Source organism: Papilio polytes, unplaced genomic scaffold (genome assembly GCF_000836215.1).
Source record: "Papilio polytes unplaced genomic scaffold, Ppol_1.0 DF823693.1, whole genome shotgun sequence".
Taxonomy (NCBI): Eukaryota; Metazoa; Arthropoda; class Insecta; order Lepidoptera; family Papilionidae; genus Papilio; species Papilio polytes.
In genome coordinates this window covers 242,983-261,930 of record NW_013525511.1, presented here as the reverse complement: position 1 = coordinate 261,930, position 18,948 = coordinate 242,983, and the positions used below count along the sequence as shown (strand labels likewise).

Below are 18,948 nucleotides of genomic sequence, written 5' to 3'. Positions count from 1 at the left end.
CTGATAGAGATGTATGGAAGAGCAGCACATACTGTGCCGACCCATAAGGGATAAGGGCAAGTTGATGATGAACTATTAAATGTGAATAAAATTTGAAATTACTATAAAAATCTACTAGAGAGTTAATTCAATGTTTTAGATGTATTATATTTTCTATTTTCTTTGTAATTGAATCAGTTGTAGAAAAGTAGAACAATTTAAAACAGATTAAGGCTGAGCGAATTGAACACTAAAATTGTATGCAAAAGTGGTTCTAATCTTATTAATTAAAAATATACAAAGATATGAAAAAACGTAACCTTTAATTAAAAGTCTTTTTATATAATTTCATTACTATTATTTATTGGAAAAAAAAATTGTGCTCATACATGTCCTATTACCCCTTACATCCTCTTTTCCAAAAATTCAACCGCGTAACTAAATTCTTTCCTCCAAAGGTAACAACGGACGTCAACGACCTCGACAAGGATGAAGTAAATATCATCTCTGGTGCGCTCGAGCTTCGCAAGAAGACAGTCTCCGATGTGATGACGAAGTTAGAAGACGCTTTCATGCTGCCCATTACTTCCATATTGGACTTTGAAACTATGTCGGAGATCATTAAATCTGGTTAGTCTATTCACGGTTTACTCAGTCTACTCAAGGTCTACTCAGTCTACTCAAGGTCTACTCAGTCTACTTACGGTCTACTCAGTCTACTCATAGTCTACTCGATTAGTATATTGAGTAGTGTTACAATGTATTTATTATGACACTATTTGGTTACCATAATTTCTATTTCTACTTAGTCTACTCATGGTCTACTCAATATACTCTTGATTTGAGCGTTGTATATAGGAATGCGTTTTTAACCAGGTTATTCTCGTATTCCGGTATACGAGGGTAGCAGAGTCAACGTGGTGACGGTGCTGTTCATCAAAGACCTGGCGTTCGTGGACCCTGATGACAACACGCCGCTGAAGACCCTCTGCCAGTACTATCAGAACCCTTGCAACTTCGTCTTTGAAGATGTCACCCTGGATGTCATGTTTAAGCAGTTCAAAGAAGGTGAGTAAACCATGATTTTTATATCATAATGTGGCAAACGAGCGAGCAGCCACCTGAATTCGCCGAGAAAGCGAAGCGACCGGTGCCCATAAACATCCGCAATTGCAAATGCGTTGCCTACCGTTAATCGACGAAGAAGGAGACATACATAGAGAGCATATTTCCCTTTCCTATGCGTCTCCACCATTAAATCCGCTTTTCCTTCCCATCCTTTCCGTATAAGTTAATGGGAAGGAAAAGGGACTTAAAATTGAACTCCGGTTGATGTTTGTTAGAGTTTGTAGCCTAAACTGCTGAATGGATCTCGATTAAATTTGCCATAGATTTAGAGAATAATCTGGAAAAGCACATAGACTACTTACTTGTGTCTGATTCCACGCGTACGGAGTCGCGGGCGAAAGCTATTAGTGTTTATATTGTTGCAGGCCACAAGGGACATATGGCGTTTGTTCATCGTATCAACAATGAAGGTGAAGGTGACCCGTTCTATGAGACAATAGGTCTGGTGACCCTCGAAGATGTGATTGAGGAGATGATCCAAGCTGAGATTGTTGATGAAACTGATGTATTCAGTGAGTATCCGACTTGAAGGACCATATACATTTTTCTAATTGGATGATAATAAGGCTTTCATCTATCGGAAAGCATTATTTGTATTTAAAACCTTTGCAATTGAATACTATGGAAACAAGGAATAATTCAAGCCTTTTTTATTCTTAAATATTCTATTTAGAAGAAGATAATCTGATTTGTTCAAATCAAACTAAACATTTAGAGCGGCCACCTTTGACAAAATTATCACAAAACTGTTGTGCGATAGCTTAGTTAAAGGTCTGCGCGTGCTCTTAATATCACAGGTTAAAACTAGTAGTACATATTTTTACAAAATTTCATAATAATAAAAATTCCTGCTCGAGGGACCAATTCCTTAATTTTTTCCTTTCAGTGGACAACCGCACGAAACGACGTCGCAACCGGCCACAGAACAAGCTGCAAGACTTCGCAGCATTCGCGGAAAGACACGAGAACCAACGAATACATATTTCTCCGCAGCTCACACTCGCTACATTCCAGTTCCTGAGCACCAGTCAGTATCTCACTCGCACATACCTCACACTAACACGATAGACAGAGATAGGTATAATTCTCACAAGCACTAACTCATTACAGCTCACACTCTCGTTCATTTCAATGCTCACATATAACTTAAACTAAAAAGAAGTATTATTGCAAACACTAACTCAAAAGCAACTTATTCTTACGTTCTATTTCTTGAACACCAGTCAGTATACCTTTCTTACTCTACATGGTTCACTACTAAGAATAGACAGAGATAGGTATAATTCTCACAAGAACCAACTCATTACAACGCCTCGTTCATTTCAGTGTTTTAGCGCCAGTCAGTATACTTTACTTACTCGCACATGTACACTAGAAGGATATACAAGGATAGTTATAACGAGCACAAAAATTAATACAAAATAGCTCGCTCTCGCTTACATTTCAATTCTAGTGCACCAAACTGTATACCTTACTCAACCACACATTCGTTATACTAGCGAGTTAGAAAGAGATGACAGTAGTTTGCAACATGTGTTACAATCTTAACCGCTGCGTCTCCCAACACTATGTCCCAGGTAGTGATGTGCCAACTCGGGAAAAACGTAACTCGAGTTAACTCGAGTTAAAATCCACGTAACTTGGGTTGAACTCGAGTTACGTAACTCGAGTTAACTGGATGGACAAGTAAATGTTTTTTTGAGTTTTTCCAAATGATTCCCTCGGCTTGGCATAAAATTGGAATAGACAAATTATATTTTTATCTGTTTCAATTCTTTATTTTTATGTTATTCATTTATAATGTATTGGGAGAGTTATATCTACTAAATAAAGAAACAAAAAAAAAGTTATTGTTTCAAATCGAATCGTTTTTCAAGTATTTTTGGCTTGAATTTAAATAAAAATAAAATTTACTGTCAAATAAACTGAAATTATATAGCAGTCTTTTTCTCAACGATTCTCTGCCGATTTGTATGAGAAAAATTAAAAAAAAAGTGAAGTGTGGGGGCCAACTTCACGTTAAAAACTTAAATTGCTTTTACGGAGGAACTCTCAAACGATTTTATTTTCTCTCAAACCATCTCTAACAATTTTTAAACGATGCATAAAAAAGTAAAGAAGTGAGGGGGCTAACTTCACAGAGGTCAAACTTCGCTCCATGTCGGTTCCATTCGGTTTTCGAACTCGAGTTAAAAAGAATTCAACTCGAGTCGAATCGAGTTACGAACTCGAGTTGACCATCACTAGTCCCAGGACAGTTGTCCTCTTGCCCTCTGCAAATTTGACTATGTAAAATGTATGAAAAATCGAGATATTTGTGCAATCTTTTGTCTGTCCGTTAAATATCTGGGAAAAATGGCTTGATTTTAAAGTATTATTATTATTATAGTGATTTTTTTTATTTTTTCTAGGTGTGGACGCATTCCGACCTGACACAGTATCAGAAACTGTATTACGTCGTTTACTAAAACAAGACGTTATTCAACATATTAAAGTAAAGAATAAAAGCAAACGAGACGCATGTACTTATGTCTTCCAGCAAGGGAAGCCGGTAAGTTATAAATCGAACACTAGCTATCTCTTTTCCTCCAACGACAAGAATGTACAATCGCGGAAATACGCTGTACTCCACTTACAGAATAATTGCCTTATAATACAAACTCCAGCTCCTCTAAATTACCAATAAGGTAGTGAGTTTAAAAAAACTAGCGTTGGCCCGCTGCTCCGTCTGCGTGGAATTAGAAAAAACAAGTTATTAGCCTATCATAAACTTCTATGCGAATATTTTTCTCGAACCGTTTGACAGTTTAGGCTACAAACTCTTACAAACATCCATCTAAACTTTCGCATTTATAATATTGGTAACATTAATTACCTATTTACCACTAACCGACTATTTTTATACATTTAAAATTGCATCCTATTGGTTATTCTCACAATGTGAACAAAACGTTCAAGTAATTTTTAGTTAGAACACTGTCACATTCCCCTACTGTACTTGTGATTTGTGACGTCATAGTTCTCCCATATTCAGGTGGATTACTTCGTGCTGGTGCTGGAAGGTCGTGTGGAGGTGACAGTGGGCAGAGAAAACCTCGTATTCGAAGCGGGACCTTTCACTTACTTCGGTGTGCAAGCACTCACACAGAATATTGGTGTTGGTAAGACTTTTTAAGATATATTTGTGTTGTTTTAAATATTCTAAATCTGTGCTAATTTTGTAGATTTGTCCATCCATCTAAACTTTTGGCATTTATATTATTACCTTTCGAAATTATCGTCTAAATCTATACTTCCAAATCTATACTAATATAATAAAGCGTAAACACACTACTCTGTGGCGTAGGATGTCAGCAATCACAGTATATTTTTGAACAATTCTTTCTTTAATAAAAATCCCTACACTAACGACAAGCTTTAGGCTATATATTTTCACATTGTTAAACTTAGGCTATATATATTAGAAAAAACCTTAATGTGGGAAAGGAACCATAAACTACACGCTGCCAACATTAAAAAAAGAATGTTATTATGGTAACATTTGCAATTGAGAATTTGACAAATCTAAATAATAAAAAAGTGCAAGTTTCATGTTTAATCTCAATTAAATTACTCTGAGTGCTACAAATTAGTATTTCCCTACCTTATCTTACTACCATAGTGACATACTGGGTTTTTGTCATCCAAATAACTCTGTCATCTGTCATCTGTCACTTCCTTCATGTCACCTTTCATACAATCCATCTCTTTCTATGTCTACCTCTATCCATGTACACTCATAACTAACGTACCTCTAAGTCTAGATAAATAAAAATCTCTTTGTATTTCAGCGGAATCCCCAACACCCTCAGCTATGGGGTCCCTACAGAACATTAATATGGACTCCATGCTGCGTCACACTTTTGTACCAGATTACTCCGTTCGTGCAATCACTGAACTCTACTACCTTACTGTTAAACGGTAGGTATTAAATTTACTATGGATTGGGACCCCCTAGGGGGTCTTAGTATGAAAATTATTTTAAACTGCAGAAATACATTAATATCTGAAACTGTGTCTCCGAGGGGTCTCTAAGACCCCTTAGTGCACTTAGTATATAAATCTAGTGCGAAATGAAATTAGAGACAAACTATGAGTTGAGACCCCCTACATATTTGAAAATACTTCACGCGGTCTTGAAACCTCTAATAAAAATGTGATCTCCGACCTCCTTGGGGGTGGTAAAGACTACAATAGGCCAATACACAGTAATTAAAAAAAACTTCAAAGAGTCGCAACCCCCTTGGGGGTGATTAGGTATGTAAGATGCAGTATTTAAAAAAATCTTTAGATCACGACCCCCTGAAGGACTTTAATGGGACATATATCAATATACTAGCTGTTCCTTCCGACTTCGTCTGCGTGGAATTAAACAATACTAAAAATAAAATGTTACTAAATTATTACGTAGCTTTTCATTGGTGAAAGTTTTTTTTAATTAGCCCAGTATTTTTGAAATATTTCAATACATACAGAAATACAAATCTTTCCTTTTCATGATATTAATATAGATTATCAATAAAATAATTATTTTTTTATATATTTTCAGTTCTCTATACTTAGCGGCGAAGCGAGCTACCCTTATGGAGAAAGGGGCGCTGTCTAAGGGTGCAACTAATGAACAATTCGATACTGAAGTCGATAAGGTGAGCACACAATAGTCATTAAGGGTAACCCTACTATAGTACTATAGGTTATAAAGCCAATCTATACTTCTATACTATTATAATAAAGCGTAAACACACACTTCTTTGTTCCCTAAGATGTCAGCAATTACACCATATTTTTGAATAATTCTTTCTTTAATAAAAAGCCCTACACTTACATCACGCTTTAGGCTATATATTTTCACGTTATTAAACTTAGGGGGTAAATAATTTGGTAAAAACTGTAAGCGAGAAAGGGACAAAACTACTAGGAGACATCAAGGAAGCAAGGTTGCCATGGTAACCGCATATGAGACATTTATACATAGACTAGTTGTTCCCGTGCGGCTTCATCCGCATGAAATCCTGAAAATTTCATTTTATAGTTTACATTTGTCAAATTGTCAATAGCAAATGTCAAAATGACATGACATGACAATCTTTGGCAATCTTGCTTCCTTGATGTTGGCAGCAACTTATGGTCTCTTTCCCACATTAGGGTTTTTATCCAAAATATTAACTCCCTAAGTTTAATCGCGTAAAATATAAAGCCTAAAGCGTGATGTAAGTGTAGGGCTGTTTATTGAAAAAACAATTATTCAAAAATATGGTGTAATTGCTGACATCTTAGGGAACAAAGAAGTGTGTGTTTACGCTTTATTATAATAGTATAGATTAGTATAAGTCGATACCTTCTGTCCGATCGCTTTACTAACGTCATAAGGGTTTTATCAAATTTTACAAATATTCGTAAAATTAGACAAAATTCGATGGTTAGTGACCATACTAAGTGTGTCACTTAAATTAATATTAATCGTTAAACATTCCTTATCTCTTAGGCAACGTGGAATGGTAACCCATCCATACATACAGGCCGCTTGCTGCGCTCTCGTAGCCTTGAAATGTTTAAAGATATTGGAACTAATTTCAATAGTAATAAGGTCGATTTTTGTTTGATTTTTATTATTATTAGATACTAGCTTTCGCCCGCGACTTCGTTCGCGTGTAATTAAAAAAACCAGTGAGTAGCCTATGTGTTCTTCCAGACTATCCTCTACTTCTATACTAAATTTCATCCAAATCCGTTCAGCCGTTTAGGCTACAAACTCTAACATCCATCCATCTAAACTTTAGTAGTTGTATTCCATAGTGTTTATATTATAGATTTACTGGCTTACGGCCGCGACTCCGTTCGCGTTTAATTAAAAAAAAACGTAAGTAGTCCCTTAATAATAATGACAAAACAGATTCAGTGCAGTAAAAAACTAAAAATATATGACAGCTACGGTATTGACAGCTGTCATATTTGATGTTGACATATAAATCATAGACACGAAAGAGACAATATATTTAAATTATATATATTTACAGTCGAATCCAAAGAATACGATAGAATTAATGCAAATACCTAAATCTAAATATGTCTCCTTGGACAACGTAAACGACAAACCGTACAACCGTTCCAACCAACATTTGAACCAATCGGAACGTTGGCCGAACTTTACAACCCAATCGTTGGCCAACACGAGCACTAGAACCGAATGTTGGCGGACTTTAACTAAATCCGTAGCGGATTTCTTGGATACGCGCGATGACGTCACCAGCTCGTCCAACGATTTGGCGAACAATTTGGACGCGAATAACTGTGCGGAGTGTTTGAAAAATAATTTCTGGATAAAACCGGTTACTGGTGAAAATTGTAAGATATTTTAATGGTATTAAAGATGTATTTAGAACTAGCTTTCGCCCGCGACTCCGACCGCGTAGTATTAAGAAGTATGTGTTCTTACAGTCTGCTCTACATGTATGGAAAATTTCAGCCGTATCCGTTCAGCTGGTTAGGGTACAAACTCTAACAAACATCCATCCATCTAAATTTTCGCATTTATAATATTAGTAAGATTGCACTTATAGTCTGATCGGGAATATGAACACTTGAAAAGAAAACATTTGAAGTGCCCACTTGATTAGGCTGTAAATCAGTTAGTAATTTCTATAATTTTCGTTGATATTTACAAGTAATATATACCAATTCGTATTTAATTGTTCGTTAATAATTAACTAGCTTTCGCCCGCGACCTCGCCCGTGTGGAATTAAAAAAAATGAGTAGCCTATTTGTTCTTCCAGACTATCCTCTAAGTCACTGCCAAATTTCATCCAGATCGTTTAGATTACAAACTCTAATATCCATCTAAACTTTCGCATTTATAATGTTAGTTAGATTATTTTAAAAGAATCGTAAAATTTTATATTCATTGTATATCTCGAAGTCACAGGAAATATAACTGTTCCCAGACTCAAACCAAAGTTGTAAAAAGAAACGAACCACGTTCCGTACAGATTCGTCACTACTAATAATACATAATCTATCATCGAGCAGTGATAATATCGATAGTAAATCGATTCCCGATATCGATACCGGATGCCAATCGACAAAATCGATAGCCGATTCACAACTGAAAAAAATCAATTCAATCGATACTGAAGAAGCGATAATTAAAACGAATAATATCGATTTGACGTCGATTAAAATCGATTCTAATCGGAATGATATAGACAAGATAGACGATAGAGATGACAGAAGGCGGGAGAATGAACAATTAGTTTTGACGCAGCTGTCAAAAATTATACGCATTTTAGAGAAAAAGGATTTAACTTGAACGTGAGCTAATTCAATTTTCGTAGATATTGTTTAATTACATTAGAACCTCGATAAGTTAAAGTCCAAGGGAAACCCAAAATATTTTAAGTTATAGAGGTTTTAAATTATCAAGGGTCTATGTTTTTATTTATAACATAAGGTGGCAAACGAACAAGCGGCCACCTGAAACCGCCAAAATGGCGAAGCGACCGCTGCCCATAGACATCCGCAATTGCAGATGCGTTGCCTACCCTTGTAGGACGGAGGAGACGCACATAAAGAGAATATTTCCCCTTCCTATGCATCTCCCCCACCGTCAAATCCACTTCCTCTTCCTAACCTCTTCTTATAAGAAAATGGTGGTAAAGAGTAAGGGATTTAAATTAGGCCTCCGGCACCACACTTATCAGACGAAACAAGGAATTGCTTCCATTTGACGCCTGTGTTCTGTGTGGTCGTGGTATTACTGGGGGCGTGCCCTGCAGTGCTAACATGTTAAAGCGGGCACTACCATGTTGTAGAGGTTTTGGGCTCTAATGGAAAGGGAACATATTATTTTTTTAAGTTATAGAGGTTTTTAAGTTACCGAGGTTTGAATTATCGAGGTTCTACCTTATTTAGTAGGTTGTTATTTTATTTTTTCAGTATATATCAAGTAATCCTAACAAACAATTACTAGTCTAGCGTCAAAACAGAAAGTAATTTAGTATTTAAGTATATTGCTATACATTTTCTAAACCTAAGGGCCTGTCCTACTAAATTGTAAACTGTCAGATAACAATGCAACGTGTAAAAAAAGTTATGGATATATCGGAGTTTGTTATCTTATCTGACAGTGACGTCATTTAAGCTATCTGAGCCTCTATCAGCCAGTGGGACAGGCCCTTAATGTTTCAATTGTGGTGGGTAGTATCTTCGACTATTGTTTAACAAATGATTTTGAACTTTATTACATTGGAATAATGTTTATTTTTCAGCTCCTGCAATCCGTTGATGAAGACATCAGTATCAGCGGTGAACACAAGACACCTTCCCGTCAGGTAAATATTAATGTAGGCTTACACTGTAAGAACTCTTATACAATACATATTTTTTTATAATATAAGGTGGCAAACGAGCAAGCGGCCACCTGAATCCACCGGAAATGGAAAGCGACCGAGAAGAGTGTGCGAGACGCACATAAAGAGGACATTTCCCCTTCTTATGCGTCTCCTCCACAGTCAAATCCACTTTCTCTTCTCATCCTTTCCTCTTAAGAAAAGGGTGAAAAGGGAAAGAGACTAAAATTAGGCCTCCGGATGTTAAGTAAAAAAAAAACGACTGAAATTAAGAACAGTCATACCATTTCAATGTCAATCATATCTATACACACCGTTGACTAAACTATCGCACAACTGTTATCTCGCTTTGATTCCTATCAGCTTATATGGAGGTTAGTAGATTTTTAGTTGTGCAACTAAACAGTTGAAGGCTACGAAACAATCGACAATCGGACAACAGTTGTGCGATAGATTAGTCAAAGGCGTGCAACCGCTGTCAAATAATAAGGCGGCTTCCACAAATTACGTAAGGTGTTTTTTTTTAATTTCTGCCTCTAAGGTGAGATGTCGCGAGATTTTATTCAACCCCCTCCCCCATCCCCACTCGCGTGAGATTTTTCAAAATGTACAATCTGAATTAAATCGACCAAAATATTATATTTTTTTTTTGTTTTAATCAGAAAAAAATTGCGTGATATTTGCCGAGACCCCCCTCTCTCCGACGTAAGATTAAATGAGATTTGACTCAACCCCCTCCCCCCTTAAACACCTCACGTAATTTATGGACGCCACTAAACGCGGTATGAAGTAAGTATAATGTATAATGTTATGAACAGAACAAGAATCGTAGATTTTTCATTTGAAGGCCATACAACTGTAATCAAAGCTTTTGTACATTTTTCTTTATAACCCTTGGCCACCCCTAAAACAAGACAAATATGAATCTTGTCACCCCCAGGTATCACCAAACCCGATGCCAGTGTCCGCGTCCCCTCTAACCAGGTCATCATTTGCCCGCGCATCACCAGACAAGAGTGGAGATAAGGCCGACGAACAAGAAAAACTACTCAAATAAGATCAGTGTTGCCACTTAATATTACCGTATACACGAAAAAAATTTGGTAATAAAAATGTACAATCACGGAATTTCGCGGTGTTCGTTTTAGAAAAAATTACCCTTTTTTACGAGACAAACTCTCATCTAATTAGATTAGTGAGTGTAAACGAAGGGATAATAATAAAAAAAATGTGTCTCACTAAAGGACTTTTTTGGTATACATATATAAGCCTTGTATTGATTTTTGTTCCGTCTCGTTTCAAAATTAAACCATTGTTGGTAATAAGAAACACCGCCAGATTTCCCAATTGTACAAATGTGTACTATGCAAGTCCGTTGAATTGATTTTTTGTACCGTCTCGTTTCAAAATGTTCAAACTATTGTAACTGTTAACACCGCCAAATCTCCTAACTGTACTCATTATCGAATTTAAAAGAAAAGATATATACACTAGAAAAATAATCATTTATTATCTATGGATTTATTTATTATGTAAATTCCGTCATAATTATTTCAATTGAATTCGACTTTAATGGTGGTTAAGCCTTTCATAGTAAAGGTTTCTGAAAAATTACACCAAGGGCTCCCACCACTTGCTGATAGAGGCTCAGATAGCTTATGACGTTACTGGTATAAGGTAACAAAATCCGATATTTTGCATACGTGTATCGAATGAAAGGTACAGGAAAATAAGCTTACAGTAAAGCTTACTTTCAGTGGTAGAGTAAGAGCGTCGGTGGCTCAGTGGTTTAAGCACTTGACTTGTAATCTACAGGTCTTGAGTTCGAATCCCGCCGTACTAATGATTTTCGATTTTTCATATGTACATAATTTACCCGATGTTCTTATTGTGAAGGAAACATGATGCAATCGGCGAAGAAATTCAAAGATATGTGTGAAGTCAACACAGTGCAGTGTTGACTATGGCCTAGTCACCCTTAGGGTAGGCTCCGAGCCCCTCACTGGGGACATGATGATGATGATGAAGCTTACAGTATTATTGAAATATTAATTCTATAAATATAGGTATCTATCAAAAAGGTAAAAAGTCTGACGCCATTTATTAGAGTAAATTTCTTTAGGGCCTGTCCCACTGGCTTATAGAACCTCAGATAGCTTGAAATGACGTCACTGTATAAGGGAACAATCCGCCATTGCAAATTTTAACCCGACAGATTGTTATCAGACACTGTACAATTTGGTGGGACGGCCCTTAGTTACTTATAATGCAAAATGGCTTGTAATATGTACTTTTACCTCAAACTTTAGAACACTATAGTGTGTCTAAATAATTTAGATTAGTTTGACAATTCATTTCAAATTTAGTAGGGATGGGTTGTGTAAAATCATGAATCTTATCGATTTTCGATTTTTATTCTTATAGAAGTTGGAATCGATAGGCTTATAGTCATAACTTATGAAATAAAAAAACACTGTTTTCTCAAATTAATAATGACCATAACAAATAATGAGAGTAAATAAATGTTTATTACTACTACAGCCGTACGTAATCGAATTGGATTTCGTTATTATTTCTGTCATCGCTAAATTCTCTACACTATAATCAATACTAGAATTGTCCTATAAATTAGTAAATAAGAAAGTAATAATTTTAGTCGAGTTCGATAATTATTTAAACCGAATATCGATAGTTCATAATTGTTCGCTGCGTGTTTGTTTCGTCACTACGATACCTGTCTATTAAGTATGGCATTTCCCTTCATACAAATTGAATTCGATACTTCATATGCGTCATTTATCAAACTAATCTATCTTGTTTAGACAAACTATAAATATTATGTATCTATAGTTCCAAATAATGTATTTATATATTAAATTTATTTTAAATTTATGGGCAAATAATAATTAGTTTACTATTTCTAATACCTTCAATTTATACCACATGTAACTTTTTTTTTAATTATCAAGGAAAAATAATGAAAAAATGCTTTTAAAAAAATTTATAATCTATGTTTAACGATTTTAAAAAAAATTACTACTTTCGTATATAACCAATATTGCTATAACCTATATATTTATTCTATAATTAAATATTAAAAAAAAAAACTAAATATAACATCATATATAAAATCGTTTCATTCATTCATTTCGTTGGCAGCACTAAATGTCATTCCCATCTCATATACGTACTTAATACGTTTGTCTCTTTCACTCTCAAGGGGTTAGAAAGAGACGCACTGTTATTTAGGTGTAGCCTGCACTATAGGTTAAATATTTGTATATAACGGTCAATATTTTATACAATTTCTATCTTAATAACAACTTTATAGGTCCCTAAAGAGTCCCCTTAGTGGAGAATCTATGAGAAATCTACTAAATCGGTTAAAACCGTTAAAAGTAAGGTTGTATTCTGATATTTAATTTAAAAAAAGTTTCTGTTGTTGAATTTCGTAATTTATATGAATATTTAAATAAAATAACAATAAATGTAGCTTAGCTTTATTTTTATTTATTTAAATTCTTTTAATTAAATTTAAAAATGAATTGTTCATTAAAAAAATCTTGCCATTTTTAATTATAATTTTATTGTTTATGAAACTGATGAATTCGTAATTTCTTCAAATTATTTATTTTAATATGTTTTAAATTTTCAAATATTTTTTTTCCCGCTATTTATATATTTCCCGCCATTTTTTTATGTTTAATATTTTAAATATCTTATAATTTAATCTACATAGTTAATTGTGTTTTATGCTTGGTTTAGCCAGTTGGATAGTAGCGTTTAATTTCAGCGCGGGAATACAACTGGCATGCTGTAAACCCTAACTGTAGTTGAAAACAATCGATGCCAGTTTACAACTGTCATACTGGTTTGTACCAAGAATTGTGTCTTGCTTTGCTATGTTACAATTTGTATCCATAGATATATAAACTATATCAAATCTGGAGCACAAAAGTGGGGCGAAAAGGTCTCCGGGGGTTTTTTGGGGTAATTTTCTTAGTAGACTTGTAAAATGCAAACTGAACGTTTTGTATGACACACTAACTATAGTTTGTATATCTATAGATGGATATTCTTTGTGCGTTATATTTTTAGTTCGTCTAAATAAGATAGATTAGTTTGACAATGAATTTGACAATTTAGTAGGGATGGGTTGTGTAAAATCATGAATCTTGTCGATTTTCGATTTTTATTCTTATAGAAGTTGGAATCGATAGATTCATAGTTATGACTGAATTAAAAAAACACCGCTTTCTTAAATTAATAATGACCTGCTGAACCATTACAAATAATGAACTCTCATTATTTGTAATGGTTTACTCAAATAAATATATTACTACTATAGCCGTACGTAATCGAATTGGATTTCGCTATTATTTCTCTTATCGCTAAATTCTCTACATTATAATCAATACTAGAAATGTCCTCTAAATTAGTTAATAATTAAATAATAATTTTACTTCAGTTCGATAAATTTTGTTTAAACCGAATATCGATAGTTCCAAATTGTTCGCTGCGTGTTTGTTCGTCACTACGATACCTGTCTAAGTACGGCATTTGACTTCATACAATAATTCGATACTTCATATGCGTCATTTATCAAACTAATCTATCTTATTTAGACAAACTATAGGTGCTTTTACAATTTAACTTAAACCATAAACAATGCTTTAATATGTTTCATTCTCAAACGAAAGTACTTGTAAATTTAGTTAGGTATATAATTTATACGTACTTAAAACGATACTAGTCCTTAAATAGTGATTTTTTATTACGATGTTTGAAATTGGAATCTCATTTTTGAAAACCATAGACACTTTGTTTTTTAATAATAACTAGTGATAAATCGGCCTATTGTAATGAGCTGATTAGTGTTAATCTTTTACAATGTACAAAGACAATAAATTATAGTTTTTTTTTCCTTTTTCATAATAAAGTCACAAATATTAAAGACCCAGTTAAGGAATACGACTTAATTATACAGTAAATATCAGATTTCCTATGAAATGATACTTTTTGTCAATATAATGTATGTATATGTTTAGTTTGTATGTGTTTTTTATTGAAAAGAATCCACGTTATAATAAAAGAACGTAATATTTCAGAACTACCAACCGTTAAATGTAATTTTTAAAGTTTAATATTGGTAGCACTGATTGCATTTTATTTTTGAACGCGTTTCAAAAACCATAGACGTCGTAAATAATCTGTGTGTGATAGTTAATCTGTGTTGTTTATTTTTATGGAAATCGATAATTTAGATATGTAAGAATAATTGTGTATTCGCCTATTTTATTTTATTGATTATTAAATTGTTGTGCGCTTGGCATTATGTGTTTTATTCATGAACCCTTTAATTCAATTTTCAATTAATTTCTTTTTAATGGTTGAAACTTTTTTAAGTAGACGTCTATATTTATTGACATTGCCAGCCCATGACTTAGGCAGTTCCAGTGTTGTTGGGCGAAACGAATGACACCACAGGTCTACGAATTACAGTTTGACAAAAACCTGTTAACCCCAAAAGCTTTAATAAAATACGTATTTAAAACATTCTTTGTAAATAATATAGTCGTTTTCGATTCACTGCGATATATCCGGTAAACGAAATATCCCCGCGATTTATTAAAACAAAACCCGATGTTCAAGGAGTTTTTACACGTTTTTAGAGTCAAGCCATTAGAAAAGAAGAAATTAAATTATTTAAAATTAGAACACGTTGTCGACGTCATCACTTTTTTCTAGACTTTTTCTGTACATATTTTACCAATACACATGTCTACGTTAAAAATAGTTTTATTTCTAAATATTTTACGATATAACATATAATATATATATAACATGTATTTCAGCGCAAATATTCCCCGCACGTTATGTATTAAAATCCCTTGGTTTTAGCAAATAAGAAAATTAGTTCAAAGTAAGGTCGGTAATAAAACTCCATAAAGCTATGTTTTAATTTATTTTAAACTTTCTACAATGAATACTACAAACGCTAACAATTGATAAGGATTACACAGTTTTGTTTAATAACCTAGTATTTTCAATTCGAATGTAAAAACTGCATAATTTTTAGTATAGGTTATAATTTAAAAGTAGTGAAATTCGTGCTGAAAATGTATAGAATAAAATGCTACATTCAATATAAGTATTACGTTAGAAATTTTTTATTAGAAAAATTACTATTTATGACTAGAAATCGGAATATATTCAATAGCAAATAAAGCCATTTTTAATTTGCAACTACGTAATTATTTAATGGTGCGTATGCTTACGTCAAATATGAAAGTTAAATTCCTAAATTATAAGTTTAGTTCTTTCCTATTCATTAATAATTATTTAACTGACACTACGCCAGTCGCGGTGGAACAGCTGAACTGTCCAAAAAAGCTAAGCTAAGTTAGTATTCACACTATGCCAGTGAGTTACTGAGCGCTATTTTCCAACTGTACTGGCCAAGTGTGAACGTACGCCATTCTCGCCCCAACTCGCGATCGCAACTCTACGTCGCTGATTGTGTAGGATAAAGAAAAATAGATAGGCCACAGTTTATAGCCTATCTTTTTATAGAAGTCAGTGTAACTTCATATCTTTATTCCGCTCAATCAGAAATGTTGAGGCGAAGCTTCGCGGTGTCGGGTTGTGACCTGAATTTACAATCTATACGTGTGGTAATTTTTACATGCTTTTTAAAATTATAATATCGAATAGTAAAATAGTACGAATATAAAATTTCCATCATTTTAAAATAGCCTCATAACTTTACATAAAAGGTAGAAATTTCCTTACAATAATGATTTTAATGTTATTTGACAGCTGTCAAAACACTACAAATCTGTCAACACTACACATAAACACCGAACCACAAACTGGATAAAGATTAAAATTTAAAAACTACACAATTGTCTCTGGTTGCAATTTTATCTCCACTGTGACGAGCAGCCGTGCGTTCCAGTACTTGTACTAGTACTGGCTATTCCTAGATCGCACTCGCATGGGTCAGTACTATGTGCCCTTTGGTACTGCAGACTCTGGTCTAATTCTAGAAAATACTGCGAGTAGTCCAGCTGGTCTGAGGGGTCGTATGACGCGCGCGCTGTCGCCGGGAGAGGTTGCCGCTATGGGGGCGTCATGCTGCCCCCGTACTCAGGGGACGCGCCACGACCTTTGAACAAAAAACTATATTTTAAAACGTTCATATTGTAACCACATTGTATCTTAATAAAATGTGACTTTATTTCTAGTGTTTTATTTAACTTAAAGGGTATTTTTTAGACCAAGGCCAAGACCAAGAGCAATTTTATATAAAATTAATCGAAATCTATTCATACCTCGGCCTCTGCCCCGACCGCGGCCCCTGCCCCGCCCGCGGCCGCGTCACCTTCGCCCGTCGCCCAAACCCACCATGTCTGTAAACGTACAAAACCAAATGCATCATTCATTGAATAGAACAAAAGCAAACAAGAAAAGCGATCATCATATATGACGTGAATTCTCTAATAATTTAAACTTTACCCCTTCTAAACTATCTCACAACTGTTGTGTGATTGTCGATTGTTTCGAAGCAACTGTTTAGTTGCACAACTAAACATCGAGTAGTGTACACCTCCATATAAACTGATTGGAATCAAAACACGACTAAACACTTGTGCGGTAGTTAAGCAAGAGATGTTGTAACTATACTTGTCGGAAATGCAAACTTTTCTCCAATGACTTTTATGTCCGGTTCACACTTGGCCAGTACAGTTGGACAGTTGCAACGTCAAGCGACGCTCATTGGCGTCTGTTAGCGTTCACTCTCTGCACTGACGGTGCAATCAGAGCGCTACGACCAACTGTACTGGCCAAGTGTGAACCACGCATTATAATAAAAGTCAATACAACAACCGTATCTATTACTTTTTCTACAATACCCATGTTTAATACACCGGAAGTAAGGTCGATGATAGATCCTAAAATACCTATATTGGTAGCGGTCTTCTCCAGATACGCAAGAGGTCCCTGCAGCGCCGCGCCCGCGTACGCCCCCCGACCACCCGCCAGGAACATGCCCTGCGCGAGGCTGCTCTGCATCTGTATCAACCCCTTACCGGCATTACCAACCAGTTAATACGATAATTTCTTGACGGATGACCAGAAACATGCCTTAAACTTATCCACCCTTATTAAAACAATCATCAGTAATGACGTTTGTAGAGCGCGGCCCAGGGCGATAGACAAAAAATGGCGGCACACATGTGATTTTCAGTCTAACGCTGATCCCTTCAGGTATGGTCTAAAAAGGGCCGTTGAAATTCCTCAATGGCGCTGTTTGCGCTAAATGGTTTTATGGATAACTAAAATATAGTTGTGTTTTATTTAAAATTAGCTTTACGTCTGTAACTCTTCAAGTGTAATTAGGAGAACTAAAAGTCGATGTGTTCTTCCAAACTATCCTCTACATCTATGCCAATTTCCATAGAGATCCATTCAGCAATTTAATCTACAAACTCTAGCAAATCAAGATTTACTTTAAGACAGTGGTTAATTGTAATAAAATAAAAACTTACCTCGTTCGTATTTCATGCGTTCAATCTAATAAATTGGTGCAAAAAAATAAAAATGAAACGCTAGAACAAACTTAAAAAAGATTTATTTTACTCAAAATTAAATTAACAGTGCTCTTATAACATATTACAAATTAAAAGTGCTTAACTACGAAAATAACTACAAAATTTTAATACAAAGCGATTTTTAGACAAAAAAATCACGTATTTAGATACTGAAATGTTTTCTAACCTAACCTTACTTTTTAGATATTTTAATGCGATAAAAAAAGTGTTAATTAAATATAATTGGTACTTATGAATAAATGTAATAAAAATAATTTTATTTTAAAATACACTTTCTTGGTATACACATTTTTTAAATCTATGCCTATTTCTGTATCACATTTCAATAAGGTACGTATTCATACCACTAGAATAATTTATTTTATTTTACTTCGTTACAAAACCAAATTATGTGAAACACTACTAAAAACTAAAATTCAATAAGCTGTTTAGCGCGGGAAAAAGCAGCATTACATAGATTAAAAAACTACATAAATCAAAGACAAACGTGATTAATCGTTCGGAAATAAACAAACAAATAGGAAGTGCTTTATTTACTAATATTATAACTATTAAAAAAATAACATCGTATACCAGTAGCATGTTTTTTTTAACAAAAAGTCAAAAGCATAAGGTGACGGTCGAACATGCGAAAAGTGTAAAGAATTTAATGAATTTATAAAAATTATATTTAATTTAAAGAACTTGTTTTTTAAAAAAATAATTGGGCAAAAAGGTATAAGACAAATTTGTTAAAATCGAACATTTCGACCGTTAAAATCTATGGTTCATTTCAAATATCTTGTCTGCTCGGAACATCTGTGCAGAATATTATTTTAAGTGTAGAGGAAAAGTGGCGGGG

The 18,948-nt window shown here is 34.3% G+C and overlaps 2 protein-coding genes and 1 long non-coding RNA gene across 4 annotated transcripts in view; 2 read left to right on the top strand and 1 right to left on the bottom strand.

Annotated features, from left to right (window-relative positions):
* LOC106103927 (metal transporter CNNM4-like) overlaps positions 1-11,479 on the top strand; it is a 28,050-nt gene extending 16,571 nt beyond the window's left edge. Inside the window, exons 6-15 of one of the 2 annotated variants that reach the window (XM_013283843.1) lie at positions 438-609; positions 856-1,047; positions 1,473-1,619; positions 1,994-2,134; positions 3,519-3,658; positions 4,142-4,268; positions 4,938-5,067; positions 5,696-5,792; positions 9,412-9,474; positions 10,433-11,479. In XM_013283843.1, the coding sequence (XP_013139297.1) occupies positions 438-609; positions 856-1,047; positions 1,473-1,619; positions 1,994-2,134; positions 3,519-3,658; positions 4,142-4,268; positions 4,938-5,067; positions 5,696-5,792; positions 9,412-9,474; positions 10,433-10,549 (1,326 nt within the window). In that variant the 3' untranslated portion in view covers positions 10,550-11,479. Of the gene's footprint in view, positions 1-437; positions 610-855; positions 1,048-1,472; positions 1,620-1,993; positions 2,135-3,518; positions 3,659-4,141; positions 4,269-4,937; positions 5,068-5,695; positions 5,793-6,631; positions 6,779-9,411; positions 9,475-10,432 lie in introns of those variants that run through there. The other variant, XM_013283844.1, reaches the window with a different exon arrangement.
* LOC106103928 lies at positions 7,089-8,469 on the top strand. Its single transcript, XM_013283845.1, has 2 exons — positions 7,089-7,491; positions 8,089-8,469. Exons 1-2 carry the CDS (start codon positions 7,191-7,193, stop codon positions 8,451-8,453), a joined length of 666 nt encoding a protein of 221 aa, XP_013139299.1. The 5' UTR covers positions 7,089-7,190; the 3' UTR covers positions 8,454-8,469.
* Positions 11,480-15,698: 4,219 nt separating the features above from the next.
* LOC106103912 lies at positions 15,699-17,753 on the bottom strand. Its single transcript, XR_001225642.1, has 3 exons — positions 17,457-17,753; positions 16,827-16,904; positions 15,699-16,660 (listed from the first exon to the last, which is right to left on the bottom strand). It is a non-coding gene; the product is annotated as an uncharacterized LOC106103912 (long non-coding RNA).
* Positions 17,754-18,948: the final 1,195 nt, after the last annotated feature.